This window comes from Pangasianodon hypophthalmus, chromosome 5 (assembly GCF_027358585.1).
Source record: "Pangasianodon hypophthalmus isolate fPanHyp1 chromosome 5, fPanHyp1.pri, whole genome shotgun sequence".
NCBI classification, from domain to species: Eukaryota; Metazoa; Chordata; class Actinopteri; order Siluriformes; family Pangasiidae; genus Pangasianodon; species Pangasianodon hypophthalmus.
In genome coordinates, this window is record NC_069714.1 from 25,482,230 (window position 1) to 25,502,229 (window position 20,000).

General features: G+C 36.9%; 1 protein-coding gene across 5 annotated transcripts in view; it reads right to left on the reverse strand.

Annotated features, from left to right (window-relative positions):
- Nucleotides 1-20,000, reverse strand: part of dip2a (disco-interacting protein 2 homolog A) — a 123,255-nt gene that overhangs the window by 35,633 nt on the left and 67,622 nt on the right. For all 5 annotated transcript variants that reach the window (XR_004578269.2, XM_053234619.1, XM_026947278.3 and 2 more), the window contains exons 3-6: nucleotides 10,215-10,334; nucleotides 9,414-9,533; nucleotides 2,888-3,130; nucleotides 342-464 (exon numbers count right to left, since the gene is read on the reverse strand). Coding sequence is in view for 4 of the 5 variants with exons in the window: in XM_053234619.1 (XP_053090594.1) it covers nucleotides 342-464; nucleotides 2,888-3,130; nucleotides 9,414-9,533; nucleotides 10,215-10,334 (606 nt within the window). In the remaining variant the exon portion in view is untranslated. The remainder of the gene's footprint in view (nucleotides 1-341; nucleotides 465-2,887; nucleotides 3,131-9,413; nucleotides 9,534-10,214; nucleotides 10,335-20,000) is intronic.

Consider the following 20,000-nt stretch of genomic DNA (forward strand, 5'->3'; position numbering starts at 1 on the left):
CTCGTAGTATGGTTATTCTATATTTATGCTTCAGTACTGTAACTGAGTTGAACATTTAATTACTCACTACAAATTTATTAATAGGCTACCATGAGTGGGAGTGCTTTAATTAAAAGCGGCACGAATAGAGCAAGACATAACCATAACAACAACCCTATAATATATATTACACACTCATGTATCTGATGAAGAACAGCGTGTGTGTGAATGTACATAGCATGAAATGAGACCCTGTTGCTGACAGAAGGTAAGGAGCTTCTTCACTGCGAGTCGATTGGCTGCGATGTGTGTACGTGTCAGAGGGAGGTGAGCACTGTTGCTGTGGCGATGCAGGGACTCACCGTCAGCCGTGTCCATAGCGCTGCTGGGGTGGGTGTGTGTGTATCCGCGGGGAAGACCTCTCACCGAGGCTACCTGTGAACGCTCAGACAGCCCTGTCACATCCGGAGGAGCACAGTGGTTATCTGTCAGAGGTCAAAGGTCACAGGGGAATAAAATCACAATATTGCTGGAATAAGGAAATTAAGAAACAAAAATGGCAGGGTAGGAAAATATTAAATTTAAACCTATGGACTATGATTCATCAATATTGTTTTATTCGCTATAATACAGTATATACACTATACACCCTATATACATATATATTATATATTATATTCACTATACTGTTATAATATAGTCTATAGTTACACTATACACCGTAAAGTACCATATTAAGTAATAGTTAAAACCATAATGGAGGCTGCAACAAAAACAAGAGAAACAGTCTTTTTCTCAAGTCCTCAGAAAAAAATCTGTTGAAGTTTCTCCAAGCTACTTGAAAGAATTTACCAGCTGATTTCCTTATAAAACTGCAGAACTATATCCCTGAGAGAACTAATGCAGCTTTAACGTCAAAGTGGGAGCACAGCAAACACTGACTTGGGTTCATTTATTACTGTTCACTGCTCCTTATAGTCAATTTTATAGGCAGAAATAGTGCATTTCATTACTTCTGAAGGCATTTTTGCTTTACAGAATTTCTTTACAAGACTATATATATATAGCTATATATAGACCCTATATACAGCTACATATATTTTATTAAATAACATAAACACTGCTATAATGTGGTCCGTAAAATATAGTCCATATAATATAGTTTATCAGTCAGAGTCTGTTACTGTACAGCATTTTGGAATATTTTTCACTAGACACACTGAAAATGGTCTAGAATATCATTACATAAGTATACAATTTGAAACACAGCTTATAGCTCTATAAATAGAGATTTAGTAGGCTGAAGGTGAAGGCAACGCTGAGTAAAACTCTTTGACAATTGATAGCCTTTGTATACACACAGGAAAAAGGAGTACACAGCTTGTCAAAAGCAGCTGGAACATTTCAGAAAACTGTCAGGAAGATGTCAAAATGAGGCCCAATTAAAAAAAAAGCCACAGAGGAGGCAAGAGGTCTCTCTTTACTCTAGGAGCAGATTGGCACAAGCTGGCAGTGAGAGTACTGAAGGTGATAAGCTCCACAGCTTAACGGATAAGTCAACTCAGAGCACCGAGGTGCAAAAGAGACACACGCCAGAGGCGTGATTCACCTTTCAGAGTTCAGATCTTATTGCAAAGGAAGTCTGGTAAACTAAAAGTTCACAAAATCACTGGTATTGACACAAAAAACTATATCTGAAGACTGGCACATTTGGGGCCAGGTACACCAGCAGGCCTTACACCTAGTGTAAGATGAACTGGTCAGATCCTTCTTCATGTAAATTACTGGGGATTTCATTATGACCAGACCTAAATTTTATCCTAGCTGGGATACATGGTGTTAGTATTGATTGAGATTAGGTATAAAATGTATTATGAGGTATGAAGGGTGTACTTTAGGATGTATACAGGGTGTTATGGGATATACAGGGTGTAATCTAGGAGGTACATGGGTTGTGGATGGTATTAGATTTGTTGCGTTGAGGGAATACTGAGTGTAGGAGAAACGAAGGGGTAGTACAGGAGGTATACAGGTTTGAAAGGGATTCTTAGGGTTGTAGTGTGGAGGATAAAAGTTGTGTAGGTGATAAAAGAGTAGTGTAAGTGTTATGGGGTATATATTCAGTTGTATGCTGTTATATATGGCGTTAGGGGACATTTAGGGTTTAGTGTAAGCAGTATACAGGGTATTGGGGGTATTTAGGGTGTAATATAGGGGCTATACAGGATGTTGGGTTATTAAGTTGTGGCCTGGGATGTATGTGGGTGTCAGGCGTATTACCAGTGTAGTGTAGGGTATATAATGTGTATAGGATATAAATACAAAGAGAGTCTAGAAGGTGTAAAAGGGGTGTAGTGTAGTTAGAATACAAAGAGTAGGGGTAGTTAGGTTGTTGTGTAGGGTGTCTACAGGGTGATTAAAGATATATACAGGGTGTTGAAAGGTATTTAGGATTCAGTGTACGAGTGGAATAAATAGGTTAAGAAGTATATGGGATGTGCTAGGTGTTAAAGGTGTAGAGTAGGGGTGTGATGTACAGGATGCAGTGTAGAGGGCACACAAAAATGTAAAAGGTATAAGGGGTACAGTGTAGGCTGGTGATTTGGGTGTAATGTAGGAGTAAAGTAAGAGGTATTAGAAGTATTAGGGTAACGGGTTATTAGGAGGTATAGGAGGTGTAGTATAATATTTATGTAACATTTCTGTTGTATTCTAAGATGTGGTGATGCATGGTGGTAGGGGTATTTATGCTGTTGTGCAAGGTAGGGACATACAAGAACTTAGAGGATAATTAGGGTGTAGTGTACGTGGCATACAAGATATTACACAGGTTTTACACATTGGGTGCAAATCGGAAAGTCGTGGCCTATAAACGGCAGACAGCAGCAGAAGCAGTTGAGGTACTGACCGAGTTGTGTGTGAGCCATGACGTCAGCCAGAACAGTAGCAGCTGTGGCAGAGTTTGAGGCGGAGTTAGTGCTGTGTTGGCTCCGCCCACCTGGGTACGATGAAGTGGAGGAGGCTGAGGAGGAAGTGGACGAGCAGTGGTGATGGATGACACGGTTGAACCAGTGTTCCACATTCGGATTTGGTGCCTGGAACGGTGATGATGACGCCATCCGTCCCTCATCCTCTGATGCTGAGGATGTATCTGTGAGGAATGAGAGAGACAGCATCAGCACACACACACACACACACACACACACACACACATAGACAAGAAGATAAGATCTGATGAAAACTACCAACTTATAAGGCAGTTAAATTAGTCCTGGGAATCCCAGTGTATGCATATTTTAGTGTTTTCTAGTCGAACATCAGTGATCAAAGTGCTGTATTGGGCACCCCCACAGCCCGCATGGAGCGAGAGTCACATCACCATCAAGGGCTTTGAACAGAGGAAACATCTAACTAATTTTCATCAGATTTGTCCTGCATCTTTAACCAGCTACTTAACATAGCCATCAATATTGTAGCAGTGCTAGTCAGCTCCGCAGTGATTTAGAAAAAGAAAATTGTAGTGAAGTGGATGTAGTCTTTTATTTATGTAGCCTATGTTCATTTGTCCATTCATCCATCCATCCATCCATCCATCCATTGATCCATTCATTTATCCATCTATCTACTATATCTATCTAAAAATACCTAGGATAGGGCTTCCTAAAAACAAATCATTAGAAAACTTTAAACACTTTTATGTTAATACATCACTTTTCATACTAATTCTGTGAGACAAGTCTATTTGTGTGTGGCTGCTGGCCACAGATGTTGTACACACCCAGTCCCATCTACTGTACCTGTGTTTCAAATATGTGACCTTCTAACAAACCTGTTTCCACTCCTCAGCAGATTAAAACACTTTTTATGGGGTTAAAAAGAGGTGTCCAAAAGCGTGTTAATGTGTACTGGAAGTGTGTTACAGCTTACTACTGTTTTAGTGTGTGCTAAAGTGTGTTAGTGTCACAAACCTATTAACATTAATTCGCATTAACATAACAATAACAGTCTGAAGCAACAGTCATAATCAGTCTTATTAATTAAATTAATAAACAATTAATAACCAGGCGTGAACTTGTTGGAGACAGAATGAATGCACATGGTAATTTGAGACAGCCATAAACATCAGTGCTACAGAGAAAAAAACTATTTGCCACGCCTCACTTACTTTTCTTATCTTTTCTTATTTTCAGTCTACTTTTCATAAAAAATATACACAAGGGCATATATGAATTATAAACAAAGGAAAGTTCCCCTCATAGTTTGAGACAATTGGTAAAGGTTAAATAAAACCAACACAAGAACATACACCAAAATACACCATATACAATTTTCTAATTGCTTTTACGGCATGCTGTGATGTTATTAACATTAATTAGCATTATCATATTGATGACAATCTGAAGCAACAGTCATAATCAGTCTCATTAATCTCATTTGAGAAACCAGGCATGAACCTGTTAGAGACAGAAGAATGCCCACTGTAATTTGAGGCAGACTTAAACATCATTGGGACAGAGAAAAAGCTTCTGAAGGAATACACTGCTGAATATTTACCACGCCTCACTTACTTTTCTTATTTTCACTCTACTTTTCATTAATATATACACAAGGGCATATACAAACTATAAACAAAAGAAAATCTCTCCTCATAGTTTGAGACATGTTCAGTGTCTGAAGTTTGCTTCTCAAATTTTCAGTGAAGCTACGAAGCTAATGCAGCTAAGAGAAGCTTATACACGGTTTTTCCTCCGTAAAACATTTTGTTGTGGCTGTCTTAGTGATATTTCAGACCCCCTCACATGAAAATGTGGAAATTCATTGTCCATTTTTGTGTAATACTTGTACATTAGTAGCATTTTTCAGATTTATTTGCATTAATTAGCTGGTTAATGCTAGTTAATGAACTATTCTAGCATTGGGCTCATTTTTAACTTACATCTGGTTTGTTTCTAGTTCACAAAACAGTAGCAAGCTACAAAACAATGACCCAAAATAAAACTTCTAAGCTGATTTGATAATGTCCGGTATATTTTTCTTAGCTAGATAGCAAACATTTTACTTATAGTTCTAAAACAGAGACAGAAGTATAGACACTCCAGACTGCTGTTGTCACTGGCAGCCATTTTGTTTTTGTCCATTATCTGATGGGACAGCTTGGTGCATAAATTGTCCACTCCACATTTTTAATTGTTTGGCAATTTATATTTAGTCCAAATATAGTCCATCGTTTAACAATAGTACATTTGTTCAGTTATGTACACTCAAACACCAGCTTGTTTTTTTTGGTCTTAATCCAGTACTTGGTTTTTAGGGCCTGAGATAAACTTGTGAATAGACGCTACTGATATTGTACCTGTCTTGTTTCTTTTCTCTACCACACTACAACAGTGAGATTTTTTTCCCCCACAATGCCCATACTGTGTTTTTCTTCTTCTTCTGAAAGTATTCTTTACAAAGCTCAATAAACAATAAATGATTTGCAAAGGGCTAACTACTCTTGGATGGCTAAATACTCTGGAATGGCTAATTTTAATTATATAGATTGGCGTTTGGGTCAAATTTGCTAACAATGACAATTTAAAATAGATTTTTTTTTCAGTACTTCTGAATAAAACGGCTTCTGGGAGCATTATTAACTTAGTCTCTAATGATGGCACGAAATAAACTCTGCGGTCTTAAGCCAATCACAACCGAGATTAGAAAATGGAGAAATGGTATCTCACACAGAAGCCGCATGCTAGGCTAGTCTGCAAGATAACTTAGTTGATGTTAGTGATGGACACAAGTGATTGTAAATATAAAGTAGTGATTGTAAAAATAAATAGGAGAGCATGAACCAAGCCTATGATATGAAAATCCCATTTGTGTTTATCTGTGAAAAATGTGAGCTATTTTACTAGCACTTAACTAGCGGACTAGCTATGTATGTTAGCCAACTTTAGTGATATCAGGGATGGTGGTATGATGTGCAGATCCATGTATGTTCAAAAGTCTTGGCATTTTTTAGAAAACTTGTAGAGTTTTTTGAACAGCAAACACTACAACAGAAGTGACAGAACAGTGATTTTTTGTAATAAACACTTGTAGAAACTCTGAGTTTCAATTTTGATCATTTCTAATCACTCACCAAGAAAAATCCCTAGTATGTGTAACATACATGGCAATTAAACTGATTCTGATTCTCAACAAAGTGCTTTACAGTATATGCAAAACATTCAGGCCAAAAAGCTCAGTACAATTTCAACTAAGCTGAACTGAATTAAATTAAGCTTGATATTAGGAGCAGAGAGAGACAATTAGAGGCAATGACAGAGAGGGAAAGAGATGGATTCTCGATGAGCCTGCAAATCAGACAGGATTTGTTTAACACTAATGGTACTATTAATAACACACACAGAGATCAGTGCAGCATGCATCCTGCAAATTACAAACCTCATATCGATCAACACACAGCTGGAGAGGAGAAGCAGTTTTATCTGAACATGTCTTACCCAATATTTTATATAAGTCTAAACAGACTCAAGAAACCCGACTGCTTTTCCTCATTAAACTCTGTGTAATGTGTAATTACAGCAGGTAGGGAGCAGACAGTATTCAAGACAATGCTACAAGTGAACTTATTGTCATAAGAAGCATAAATATACACAGAAGAGCCAGGAGGCAACAGCAGAAATGAAGCAGTGGAATAGTATTTTTCTTTCATTTCAAGGGCACAATAAATGGCATGCAATATTAAATGCATCACATGTTGTTTCTATCTTTTCAATCACATGTTGTTACTATTGTTTTTGTTTGTTGGTTTTTTTTTGCATATTAAAAAAAATATACTGTCAGTGTTCATATGAAATTTCAAATATGGCCTTATACACTATACATACTCTCTCTATATAATTATTTTCATAAACGTAACTGGCCTATATACCTATACATATATCACCACATGAAATAACTTCAAATATGTCCCAAATAAGGGACTGTACAAAAAACTGTCCTTGTGTAGTGACGTGATTTTACAGCAGCGATATTAACAGTATTGTGCAGGTTGAACATCACAATATAATCCTATAAGTGATTATCAGCAGATGCTTCATTCTGTCTAAACCCTAAAGCAACCTACAGGACGCCGTTTACTCCATGAGGTCTGATAATTACAGTCGTGAAGGAGGCCAGATTCACACAGAGACCACTTGTGGGATAACCAGCCTGTTTAAACCATGTGTGCATATCACTTTTCAAAGAACAATGGAATCAGTGGGCCATGATCCAATCCCCAATGAGGTATCTGAATGAGTCAACTTTAACCTTTGAACCATTAATCCGGCTATCCCTTCTTTGGGTGCCATTATCCCAAGACCCAAGAGAGAAAAGATCAGCTTAATGCTGCTCTTTAGCTCATTAAATAAAGACCAGAGCATGATGAGGGCCTCCAGGCCACCGTATATTACAATCTAACAAAGACGTAATCACATATTATATACAGCACTGTAGGATTGATATCACATTTTTTTCTTTCCCAATTTAATCCATTTAACCTCAGGAAAGCTTGTCCTGACTAAATAATGATCATTTATGTTTTCATTTATACAGTATTTTATCCCAGATACACCTTGTATACAAATAATCAGGACTGCATTTCATCCAGGGTTTAGTTTTACTGTAAAGTCCTGCTGCTCCACTACTTTAAACTCAGATTTAAATTTCTTTAGGTATTATACGTAGGCAGCACACTGTATATTCTAGATGAACTGTGAAAAAGGAAATGTTTTAATGCTCATTTTTACTTAAAAATTTTACTTTTTACTTAAAAACCTATTGGTACCTCTTACATAATACACTGAGCGGTTGATACAAGCTGTATAGATGTAAATCTAGATTTTTTTTCTTCTGATACCAAATGTACTGCCTCACTACTGTAAATACATGGGCTTCATCTGTGACTGCAAAGCTGAACCTACACAAGCTATTTATGCTCCTATATGCTCAGCTCTGTGCTCTGACTAAGTCTCTTTGAATAAAAGCCTCCACCATATAAACACATGTAAATGAAACACATCCAGTGACATGATCCTGAGCCTTGCAAATGGCTAAAATGATCAGCATTGGGAAGAATTTTGCATTTGATGAATTAAGGAGACTCACATTAACATAACATTCAGATCCAGATACAGCCTGGAGGCCAGTAAGTCAGAAAGAGAATGCAATCATCTCTATAGGCAGAGTTACATAACAAGTGTGGGCTGTTAGCTTGGGAATACAGATACAAAAAGAGATCATTATTCATAAAACTTCACACGCTCTTTGTGCAGTTTAATGATTATTAGACATCTGAGCCGTAACCATGGAGGTCATCCAGAACACCTTCTTGTCCCGAGTGGAGCAATTAGTTTAGAAGATTGAGAAAGCTGAGAAGATGTGAGTTTGTTTCCTACAGACTCTGCAGCTACTCTAGGCTGGGAGTTTATAGCAGGACATCCTCTCATCGGGTAAGGAGGATGGTTTAACTTTACTTCTGAGCACCGTGTGGGTGTGTGTTAAGTTATGAATACAGATTAGGACCTTACTGCTCTCCTCTGAGCATAAACAGCTGCAATTTTGTGAGCAGCAGATTGAAGTATGTAATGGTTGATGATGCATGTTATGAAGGAAAAAACGCTCTAACATTCCATCTCTCTCTCTCTCTCTCTCTATCATAAATTAAAATTCAAATTCAGATGTCTTTATTGGCATGAATTGTAATTAACACCTGTTGCTAAAGCATTAAGTAAAATAAAAGAAGCAAGAAAATAATAAAGATGATAATAAAGATGATAATAAAGATCATTTTTGTGGAGAAAAATGGGCTAATCAAACAAAAAGAAAATATCCATGTATATAGTACATATTTTACCCACACACACACAGAAATATCTTTATTCATGTGTGACAATTATATACACATACTGTGTACTGCATGTGTAGAGGTCTGGGAAAACCCACTGGATGTCACTGTGGCTAAATAGCAGAAACGTCAGGTTTTGACCAAACATTTAGCTTTTCTGCCAGTAATATACAGCTCTACTGTTTTACGAAAAGGAAATGGAAACGTTTTTAATTTAGGCTACGACTTATCCAGGTTTCCTGGTTCAATCCTCAGATAGAGCTCAGATTACTGTCTGGAGTTTTGCATGTTCTCTCCAAACTCTTGTAGGTTTCCTCCCACCTCCAAAAACATACCAGCTGGTGGATTATCTATGCTAAATTGCCCCTAGGTGTGAATGAGTGTGTGAATGTGTGTGTGTGTGTGGTGTGTGTGGTGCCCTGCGATGAACTGGTGTCCCATCCAGGATGTATTCCCAACTCATGGCATGCTCCTGCGATACGCAACCTTGACTAGGATAAAGTGATTACTGAAGATGAACGAATGAAATGAATAAATGAATGAATGTTTTACTTACCAGGCGGTGTGCACGCTTCCACTGAGGACTGGACGAGAACAGATCGTCTCTTTGAGGGCATTGGCATTTTTCTCTCTTTGTATTTTGCTAAAGCTGCTTGCACTGCTTCCGTGTGCAGGTCTGCAGACACACACACACACACACACACATAAAAGCAGAGCAGACACCAATCATTGTTAAGTATCTTTGTGGCCTACTATTACAAAGTTTCCATATTTAATGTGATCACTTTTCATCTCTGACCTTTAATGACTTCAGTAAAATCTGCTGTATCTAGTGTCTAAAATCCCAAACACACAAAACACACTCTCCATGCCACACAGTCTGTGATGTGAAGCTGTATTAGCCATCATTTTTGTGGGTTTGGCATCATTAGCAGTGCTAGAAGGCTCACTCTGGTAGACAGCTTGGCATTTAATAATACGCATGAAGACTGAAAGTCTGCCGTTAGCATGGTCTCATTTATGAAGTGTTAACAAGCGCCAGTGTCTGTTCTTTTCATTCCATTCATTTATTATTAGCCATGTCAGCATTTTGGGCTGAAGTATTCTTTTAACAGCTAAGGCAGCAAATGTCAGTGGAAAAACATATGATATGATCCAAACAGAGGAAGTTGATCTTGCAGGGACAGTTAGCTGGTCCTGCCCAAAAAAAACAAAATTTGTGTACTGAGGTTAAGGTTTGGGTTAAATTTAGGTATATTTAGGACAATGGTGGTCACAAGGATAGTATTATAAATATGTGTGTGTGTGTGTGTGTGAGAGAGAGAGAGAGAGAGAGAGAGAGAGTGGGTGTGTATACCAGATCTGAAACGCTCGTCCCGTGAGTTGGCTGCTCTGGGTTTGTTCTGTTTGGAAGCGAGAGGAGCTGCCTGAGAGGATGCTGGGATTCGGGGATCTGTCTGCAGAGAAGGGTCTACACCTGCAGGAAACATGAGACAAACAGAGTTACAATCTAAAGCACATGTCTATGAAGATCTTCACTTCTCCATGTCTGCAGCTTTATAGAGAAATGTGTTCCTTTTCCATTTAACAAACATGTTAAATAGTTAAAGCCTTACATTAAAGCTCCCAAACAATCGTCAGCATTAATCAGCCATAAGTAATGTTAATAAAGTAGCAAAGTAAGTTAACACGTGTATTAATGATGTTTGTTTAAATGTTATCTAAATACACCTGCATTGGTTAATGTTTATTCACTGCATGACTAATAATAGGTCCACATAAATGAGCAAAAATGCAATTAAATTATATTAAATAATGATAATTTACTGAACTCTGGTCTTCGTGTGTAAATATTGGAACTTGCTCTAGTACCAGTTCTTATTTTTGCCAGGTGTTCATTAAGATGTTGTTCATGTTGCTCATTGTCGCTCACGGCTTCAATTTATCCACTGATGGTATGAACATTGTTTAATGCAGGTGCTGATTATTCAGCTTAATTGGCTTATTATTTAAAACACATCAATACAAGTGTTAGCTACTTTGTTACTTATAGCAGATTAATGCTGAAGCTTAATAATGTCAGTTATCTATTACATGTTCCTTCAGTCAAGGCATTTTTAATTGCAAAGTGTGTGCATTTTGCTAGTTTACTGTAGCTTTACTGTATCATGGACTGTATTTGCCAGAAAATAATCTGAAAATATTTTTACATATTTATGCAGCAATGGCAAGGAAAAACTCCCTGAGAAGACATGAGTAAGAAACCTTGAGAGGAACAAGACTCAAAATGAGAACCAATCGAATTTAGGTAATGTAATTATAAATCATTACAGTATACAGTCATACACAGAAAAGGCAAGCAGTAACACACAGTGTGTTCAAAGGATACAGAATATTCAGTATGATCATACTGTGAATAGGTGTCCTGGTATAAGCTTAGGACTGTCTGTATGATTACAGCAGCAGTTCATAGAAGGTATAGGTGACATACAAGCATAAACTTTTTGTGGGGAATTCAAGTCTTTATGGTATCCAGGTAAAATACACCGAGTTTTAAGCAAAGTTGAATGTAGTGGAAAGTTTTGTTTGGGAAATTTATTCACACCAGACATCAGAGACAAGAAACCATTGATCATGGCAAATTTCAAATGCAATTGTCCTTGAAAAATGTTGCTGACAAAAACCTAGAATGACTCGGTATTTATATTCAAAAGATCCCATCTGTATGAAATATTTCTAACATAATTGTAAAATGAGAGCGAAGTTCAGTCTGTGCTACTCCGTTTTAAATGCAACTGACGCTACACAGCCCAAGTGCAATTCTGATAAACCTAACCTCAAGCAACTTTTACGACATCTTGATCTCAGTCTTGACTGCACACTAGAAATCTCCACTATCTCCTCACTCCTTTCCTCTATCACAAGCAGCTTGACATCCTCCAATCAATCTACCTCACTGAACATGTCAGAAAGAGCGCCGTAGTGCTGGAGCTAAAGCTCCTCCATGCTGACGTAGTGCAGCAGTGCAGAACTCCAGAGGCTCATAAATCCCAGCATGGATGAAGAAGAAGCCACTCAAACTCGCCGAGCTGCAGAAAATCAGCGTATACAGTTACAAATATCAACTGACCAGTGGTTCCTAAACCTAGCCTGCATACGTAGGGTTTCAGTTCTCCAGATTATTTTGTCTGTCCAGAAAAAAGAAAATTGGATATCATAAATCTGAAGATCATTAAAGTTTTTTCATCTTCAGTTCAGCCCGTCAGCTCATTAGCAGATGAGTAATGGGTCTTTAAAGCAAGGTAAAGTCCTGAGTGAATTAACTGCATAAATATAATAACAAGACACCTACTGTAGACACTTAATCCAGTTGGACGATGAACAGTAGGAGATTTAGCACTTAACACATAACCCTACTGTATATACTGTATGGTTTAATAATAATTTTACTTAATCATAAGTTTCAAAGGCTTTAGTACTTATTGAATACATACAGCGAGGTCCAAAAGTAGCAAAATGCTTCTATTTTGCATTCTTTTCTAATTTAATACAACAATTTTCATTACAAATTAAATTACTGACAACAACATGAGTGAAAAGTAGAATCTGTGAAATATTTACATGAAGTTTCTTAGTATTTGGTACGTTCCCTTTTTGCTTTAATGACAATGTGCACTTGAGCTGGCATGGACTCCACAAGTTTGTGCAAAACATTACGATCCGTTTTAGATCAAATCCATCCGAGTATCGTCTGAATATAATACATGCTTCAAGTAGTAGAGATTAGACATGAGGAAAATCTGAGCGTTTGTACAAAGTAGTTAACATGCTCAATATCACACATTTGCTTACATTTAAATAGGGACCTAGAAATAGTGCAGAATCTTGAATATCAAATATCCAAGATATTGAATACTTGTTTTAACTTTCTTTGTTTAAAATTTTTTAATTCTGTTTATTTCGAATTTTACATGAAAAAAAAAATCCCAAATTTTTAATGTGGTCTCAGACTTTTGGTGTGCATGTTTTTTGAACTCTTTACAAGTCTAATAGTGTCTGTATTGTTAACACATCATCATACCTATACCATATTGCATACAAATAATGATCCTTCTAGGTCCCCTTTAGTTTAATAAACATCTTAGGTTAATCGGCATGGCTATTAACAGCCAAAAGCAAACTGACTTGGCAGAATAAAAAAAACAAATATGGATAGATATGCATTGCATTGCATTGCATAAATTTTGCATTGCAGTCAAAATCAATAAACAAGTAAATATAAAAGTATAACTTGAAACTGCCTCATAGCTCCAGGGTCCTCAGGTTGATCCTGAGTTCCTGTCTGTGAGGAGCTTCGCATGTTCTTCCTGTGTTCAAGCAGGTTTCCTTTGGGTTCTCTGGTTTCCTCCCACCTCCCAAAAACATTTCTGCCTCGTGCCTAGTATTCCCAGGATAGCCTCTGGATCCAACTTGACCCTTATCAGGATAAAATGATTACTGAAGATGAATGAAAGAATGAATGAATGAACAAACTTGCAATGTTAATGGACAGCTATTTTAATTTAATGATGTAACAAGGACTCAAGACATTTCTTCTCCTCGCAGCTAGAGGCCACATTCAACAGAATACTTACACATCATCTAACATCCACTTCCTGTTTACTTCCTGATTTTAATGTATATAAGCACTTCATAGACAATCATTCATTGTGAAGTCTTGCCATTCCCTGTGTTTGATTAAGCCTTGTTATTGCTGACTGTTTTGAACACTTGCTGTTCTTTGAATTTGTCTTTGGATTACCCTTTCGACTTCTTGTACCTGACTAATTCTGGTTTTAATTGCCTGTCTTACTGCTTTTGGATGTTTGTATTGTGTTTGTTGCAATTTGTGTTAAACCTCTTGCTTATGAGACACGATTGTTACAAAGGGTTACAAGCTAATCCTTGAAAAATGTCAGGAAAGGTCGATACACAGGTCGATAATAGGTGTCTGTACACTATAATTTAACTGCTTCCAGGAGAGAGGCTACGAAATAAAATTAGCTCCTTCACAAGTGCCATTATGGTTTTCATAAATACATAATGACTTGGAATTTGTTCTTTAAACAAACTGCTATACAAGAATGATACAAGATTAACACTGTAACACCCAAATACTAGAATTGCCATCTAGAATGTCAGCAATTTTAAGAAAAGTCCTGAAAGCAAATGTGAGTGTTAACACTGAGAAATGGTTACAACTGCCATGTAGGTTTATAAATTTAAATAGCAGTTTAATGAGCTGAAGTGAGAAGTTAGTTATGTTATCTTTAACATATATCTCCATTTCACGTGTTTATTGTCTGTTTTCTGTCAGCCTTTAGCGCAGTGTATTCTACAGATAATAACTCTTACTACTGATACTGATATCAGTCAATCTACTGATATTGTTGACTAGATATTGTTGACTAGCCAGTCAGCTAACTCTCGACTGTTAGCAAAACAGAGAGTTATTAGCTAGCTACTAAAGGGGATACAAAAAGCAATATAACTTTCTCTTTTCAAAAGCAGTATCTTATATGGTAAACTGGCCTAAATGAGACATTCTATCTTCAACCACTGCTATTTATTAGTAAGAAGTCTTTTGACAGAGACTAACATTTGGGATACATCTCAATTTATAACCACAGACATTTGGGAAATCGCAATTAAAAATATACAGAAAACAATGTATATCACTAAACCAGACTGACCAGGCAAATTTGAAAAACCAAAGTGGCTAAACATAGGGCGTACGCTCACCCACACAAAATGAGCAGCAAAGCCCACCACAGAAAAATGACATCACCAGACGCAGAAGCAGCCGAGACTGTGGTCAGCCTTCTGAGGCAATGTGAGGATAAGTGCTGCTACGGGCCACTGAAACATCTCAAACATCCTTTAGCTAAAACCTCAAATGACAGGGCACACAAGGTCAAGACGGTTCCTCAATCCTCTAAATTTATTCCCTTCACCTTTTACAATATGATGAGTCATACTGCAGGACTGTTATGCAATCCCATGAACTTCAAGAAGAAAGAGAAACCACAGCTCGCCACGTTTTATGTTTACTGACCATGGTGATGCATGGTGTTTTCCGGGAAAAAAGCTGGAATATAAGTGAGAAATTCTGGCTGGAGTAGCATACTTACCAAAATTATGACAATTGCTGGAGAGGTAGGTTTACTATAACAGTTTACTATTACAATATCGACTAAGAAAAAAAAAATTATAACAAACCTGTATACAATAATGTGTGAAAGTCTTAGGCAGCCTATTTTTTTTTTAAATACATATTTAATCTTAGATTATTTCTATATTATCTCAGTCTAAATCTACTTAATACACATTATCACTATAAAGGAGCAAATTTAATTTCCATAAAATAATAATAATAAAACGTAAGCATAAAAACACAAGAGTAGAAGAGTATTGCAGGAATAATAACAATTTAAAAAATAATAGGATATAGCCAGTAACTTATAAAATAATAGAGAACTTGAAATAAAACAATCAGCGACACTGTTTGGGATTGTGCTTACATTTTTTTGGCTGTACGTTATAGTAATTTATTGATATTTAGAAAGTTTTTTTTAAAACCACTATAGAATTACATGTACCTAAGACATTTGCACAGTGCTGTATACTGCTTTGCTATAAATATATATATAATATATATAAATCACAGGGTAAAAACTGTTATGGAGCAGTGGCTACACTACTAGTTTCAGAAAACCAAGCTATAAATATCTCTTTATCTAAATGTAAAGTGCTAAATGAAGAAGGTGTAAAAGGCCAAATGTCTTATCTAATCTGCATGTTAAAACATTAGAAACACTTCATCTTGGCTATCAAGGTGATGCTAATGTTTCCCCCAAAGGCCAAAGCCACATCAGGCCATTTATCTCATTTCCAAGTCAGTTTCTGGGTGGCCATTTCTTTCTGAACTTTAACCTCATGTGCCCTGGCAATGGAAATCCATTAAATAGAATGCACAGAAAAAAAATAGTTACTGGCTTTTAGAGTCATAAGTGGTAAAAGTATATAAATTATTTATTTATGAAAGTAATGTAATTATTTATGAAACTGTATGAAAGTAAATGTAGTCCTCTACATCAGCACTAAGAAGACTGGCATAAATTATTGCACCTTGCAGCTGTCAAACTCAAGGAATATGGCAAACAAATAACTAATGCTAGATCACGACAGCTAGCTTATTCCCCAGATAATCTCTCAAGAGTTAGCTAACATGGTTATTGCACTAATCACAATACAAACTGGCTAGAAAAAAAACCCCCAAAATGTAGGTAATATCAGACAGATACTTGTAGAAATGGACATCATACCACTTCACTTGTGTGTTGGGTTTTTTACCATTTGAAGGACAATCACATAATTGTTGTATACCAACTATTAGGGATGTACCCTTATTGGATCCCATGGGTCGCAACAAAATAGTCCACGTTCATTAACATGGACATGCAGCACTGAACGATGCATTTACAGAGTTCATTCATTCATCCTTAGTGTAGATTAGGTTAGTTTGTTTATATTTTGGGAAGTCTAGCCAACTAAAGTTGTTGGTATATCATGGGCAGATGCAAGAATAATTAATAACTGTGCGAACAGGATTTTAAAAATAGTCCATCTCTCACTGAGACCACTTCTGAACTTGAGTGATGTAGCTGAGATTGAGGAACTGTCAGGAACACAGCATGCTGACAGCACTGGCATTTCTGCTTCATTACTTTCACTTTTTCTGGGTTTTCCAGAATTTCCAGGAGCATAGTGGTAGGGTTCATAATTAACTCATAAAAAAGCCCTTTCTGGTTTAGGCCCTCCCACTTTAAAGCCAAATACAGATACAGATACTATTTAGAGATACTATTTATATTTCAGATACAGGTCCAAATACAGATTTCAGATACAGGTACAAGTACAGATCACACCCCTTGGTTTGCACTGCATTTGCCACTTATTTTACTTTACTTACTTTATTTTAAATTTTACTTTGTCATTTCCACCTCCGTTAAGCCTGAACTCTCCATTAGACCATCTGCTACATTCAGCAAACCCAACCTATAGATGCCCTTCATTCTAGCGGTGCACAGACAAAATATACAGGTCTGATTTTAGCAACCTGAGCTATGCTTGAAAATGTTTCATCAGATCTTTGCTAACCCAGCGGGATTAACCCTTTCTTCCTAGAGAGCCAAAAATATTTCCACAAGGAATCATTTAGCCTCTTTCTAGACGTCTCCTAGCAACCATCCCACCGTTGAGCCCAAATGCCCTGGCAAGGAAAACCTGCTGAATAGTGCTCAAGCCTGCAATGCTAATACAGAACACCATTCACTGGGGGTAAAGGAGACTTTTCAAGACCTAAACTCTTTCAGTAGACTCAGGGAAGGTCACATATATCACTGAAGCTTAGAAAAGAGTAATAAAGTGAGAAGTTGCTAGCTATAAATCATTAAGGCATTCTTTCAATACATTGCTCAATGTCTTAATTAGGAGTGAGTGGGGTGTTTTTAACATGGGGTGATTGTGTGATTTCCTGTGTCTGGGAGTTATGAAAATTGTACAAGATATAACTGACAAAGATAATTAAAGATTATATTATTTTGTTTATTACTCAGAGTAATGCAGAAAGATGTCCACTCTGGTGACACTGGTTTAAAAATGTATGGCTTTTCACATGGTTCAGTTCTACTTATCACATCAATTAACCAAAAATTTGGAAAGGGTCACTTTTCACAAATCAAATTATAGAGGGAGGGATATGAGGGACCGAATGCAACCATGAAATAAGATCTCAGGGCTCTTCCATCTTTCTCTGAAAAAACACTCAGCATGACTCTGCTAAGCTCTGCAGGTTGGCTTGTTTACATCACCAACTCACTGTGAGAAAAGGGAAGTTAACAACTAATTTCTGACCCGTGAATTTAGATGCGTGCCTAATTCAACAAAGTGGGCAGATTTACGAAGAATCTGAGTTCCTGGAAAAACACTATTATGCAATCCAAAGTTCCAATTACCATCAGCATATTCACAAAGCTGTGCTCATATTTAGTCAGTAATTAACACAAAGCATGCAGCTGCTTTTAACCTGCATGGCACCTCTTCTCTTAGCAACTCTTTTCCTGTCTTTCTAAGGGGAAATGGTAAAAGCTGATCATTAAAATTTAAAACCTCACGTGAAGACAATGAGTCCATCTCGCCATTTACTGCTGTTTAGCTCCAGCGTTAGCTTATCTGAAAAGGGACAGCCTCTGTCACATTTGGCTCGCTTATATAATGTAATAGTTAACTGTGAATAATTAAACATGTTTTCAGTCGTGCTACTAGATTTTCATTTGTGCTTTTAGCTTGCCAACCCCAGTGCTTACACCTGAAACTGCAAGCATAGAGTCTTACTGTTTCCCTTTGAAGCTGAGCAACATTAACATTATTAACATTATTCAAACACCAATATTTTCCAACACACAACAACAAACACCAGTATTCTTCATCGAATACCATGAAATACTAACAGTCATCAACACCAGAATGTTCCATTATTGTCAAATGAATTGAATATCAAACACTGACATTCTCTAACAAATGGCAAAACAAACACCAGTATTATCTGTTAAAGTCAACAACCACCAGTCTTCATTACATACAAATATTATCCATCAGGCACCTATATTCTCCAATAAACACTAAAAATATCAACATTCACTACCAAATGCAAACAACAGAAAATCAAACATCAATGAATACCAATATTCTCCATTAAATGCCAACATTCTACTTTAAAGGTCAATGAATACCAACATTCTCCATTAAATACCAACATTCTCCTTTAAACATCAATGAATACCGACATTTTCCATTAAATATCAACATTCTCCTTTAAACATCAACAAATACCAACATTCACCATTAAATACCAAGATTCTCCAACAAACACCAATAAATAACAACATTCTCCATTAAATACCAACATTCTCCTTTAAACATCAACAAATACCAACATTCACCATTAAATACCAACATTCTCCAACAAACACCAACAAATACCAACATAACATTCTCCTTTAAACATCAATGAATACCGACATTTTCCATTAAATATCAACATTCTCCTTTAAACATCAACAAATACCAACATTCACCATCAAGATCAACATTCTCCAACAAACACCAATAAATAACAACATTCTCCATTAAATACCAACATTCCGTGAATACTGACATTTTCCATTAAATATTCAATTCAATTCAACTCATTTTTATTTGTATAGCGCTTTTTTACAAAGGTCATTGTCTCAAAGCAGCTTTACACAAACAAAAGTAAAGTGAAGTGTGTGTGTGTGACGTCTCTGATGAGCAAGCAGGGCGACGGTGGCAAGGAAAAACTCCCTGAGATGGTGATAGGAAGAAACCTTGAGAGGAACCAACAGAGAACCCATCCTCATATGGGTTTACACTGTAGTGTGCGTGTGTGTGTGTACAATGTGCGTTTGTGTAGTCCATAGAAAACAGCTGAAGCGTCTTCGTGGCAGTGTGAAGCATTGCCGGTGGACAGGTCCAGAGTGAAGGGGGGGGAGGTCTGGATCACCAGCAGCTCAGGAGTGATGCTCATCTGGTCCAGAGCGTAGGGGGGTCTGGATCACCGGCAGCTCAGGAGTGTAGGAGTTAAATACCAACATTCTCCAACAAACACCAACAAATACCAATATTCACCATTAAATACCAACATTCTCCAACAAACACCAACAAATACCAACATTCACCATTAAATACCAACATTCTCCAACAAACACCAACAAATACCAATATTCACCATTAAATACCAACATTCTCCAACAAACACCAACAAATACCAACATTCACCATTAAATACCAACATTCTCCAACAAACACCAACAAATACCAATATTCACCATCAAAGATCAACATTCTCCAACAAACACCAGTAAATACCAACATTAACCATTAAATACCTACATTCTCCTTTAAACATCAATGAATATGAACATTCACCGTTAAATACCAACATTCTCCTTGAATCAGTGAACGCCAGCATTCACCGTTAAATACCAACATTCTACTTTACACACCAGTGAATATCAATAAT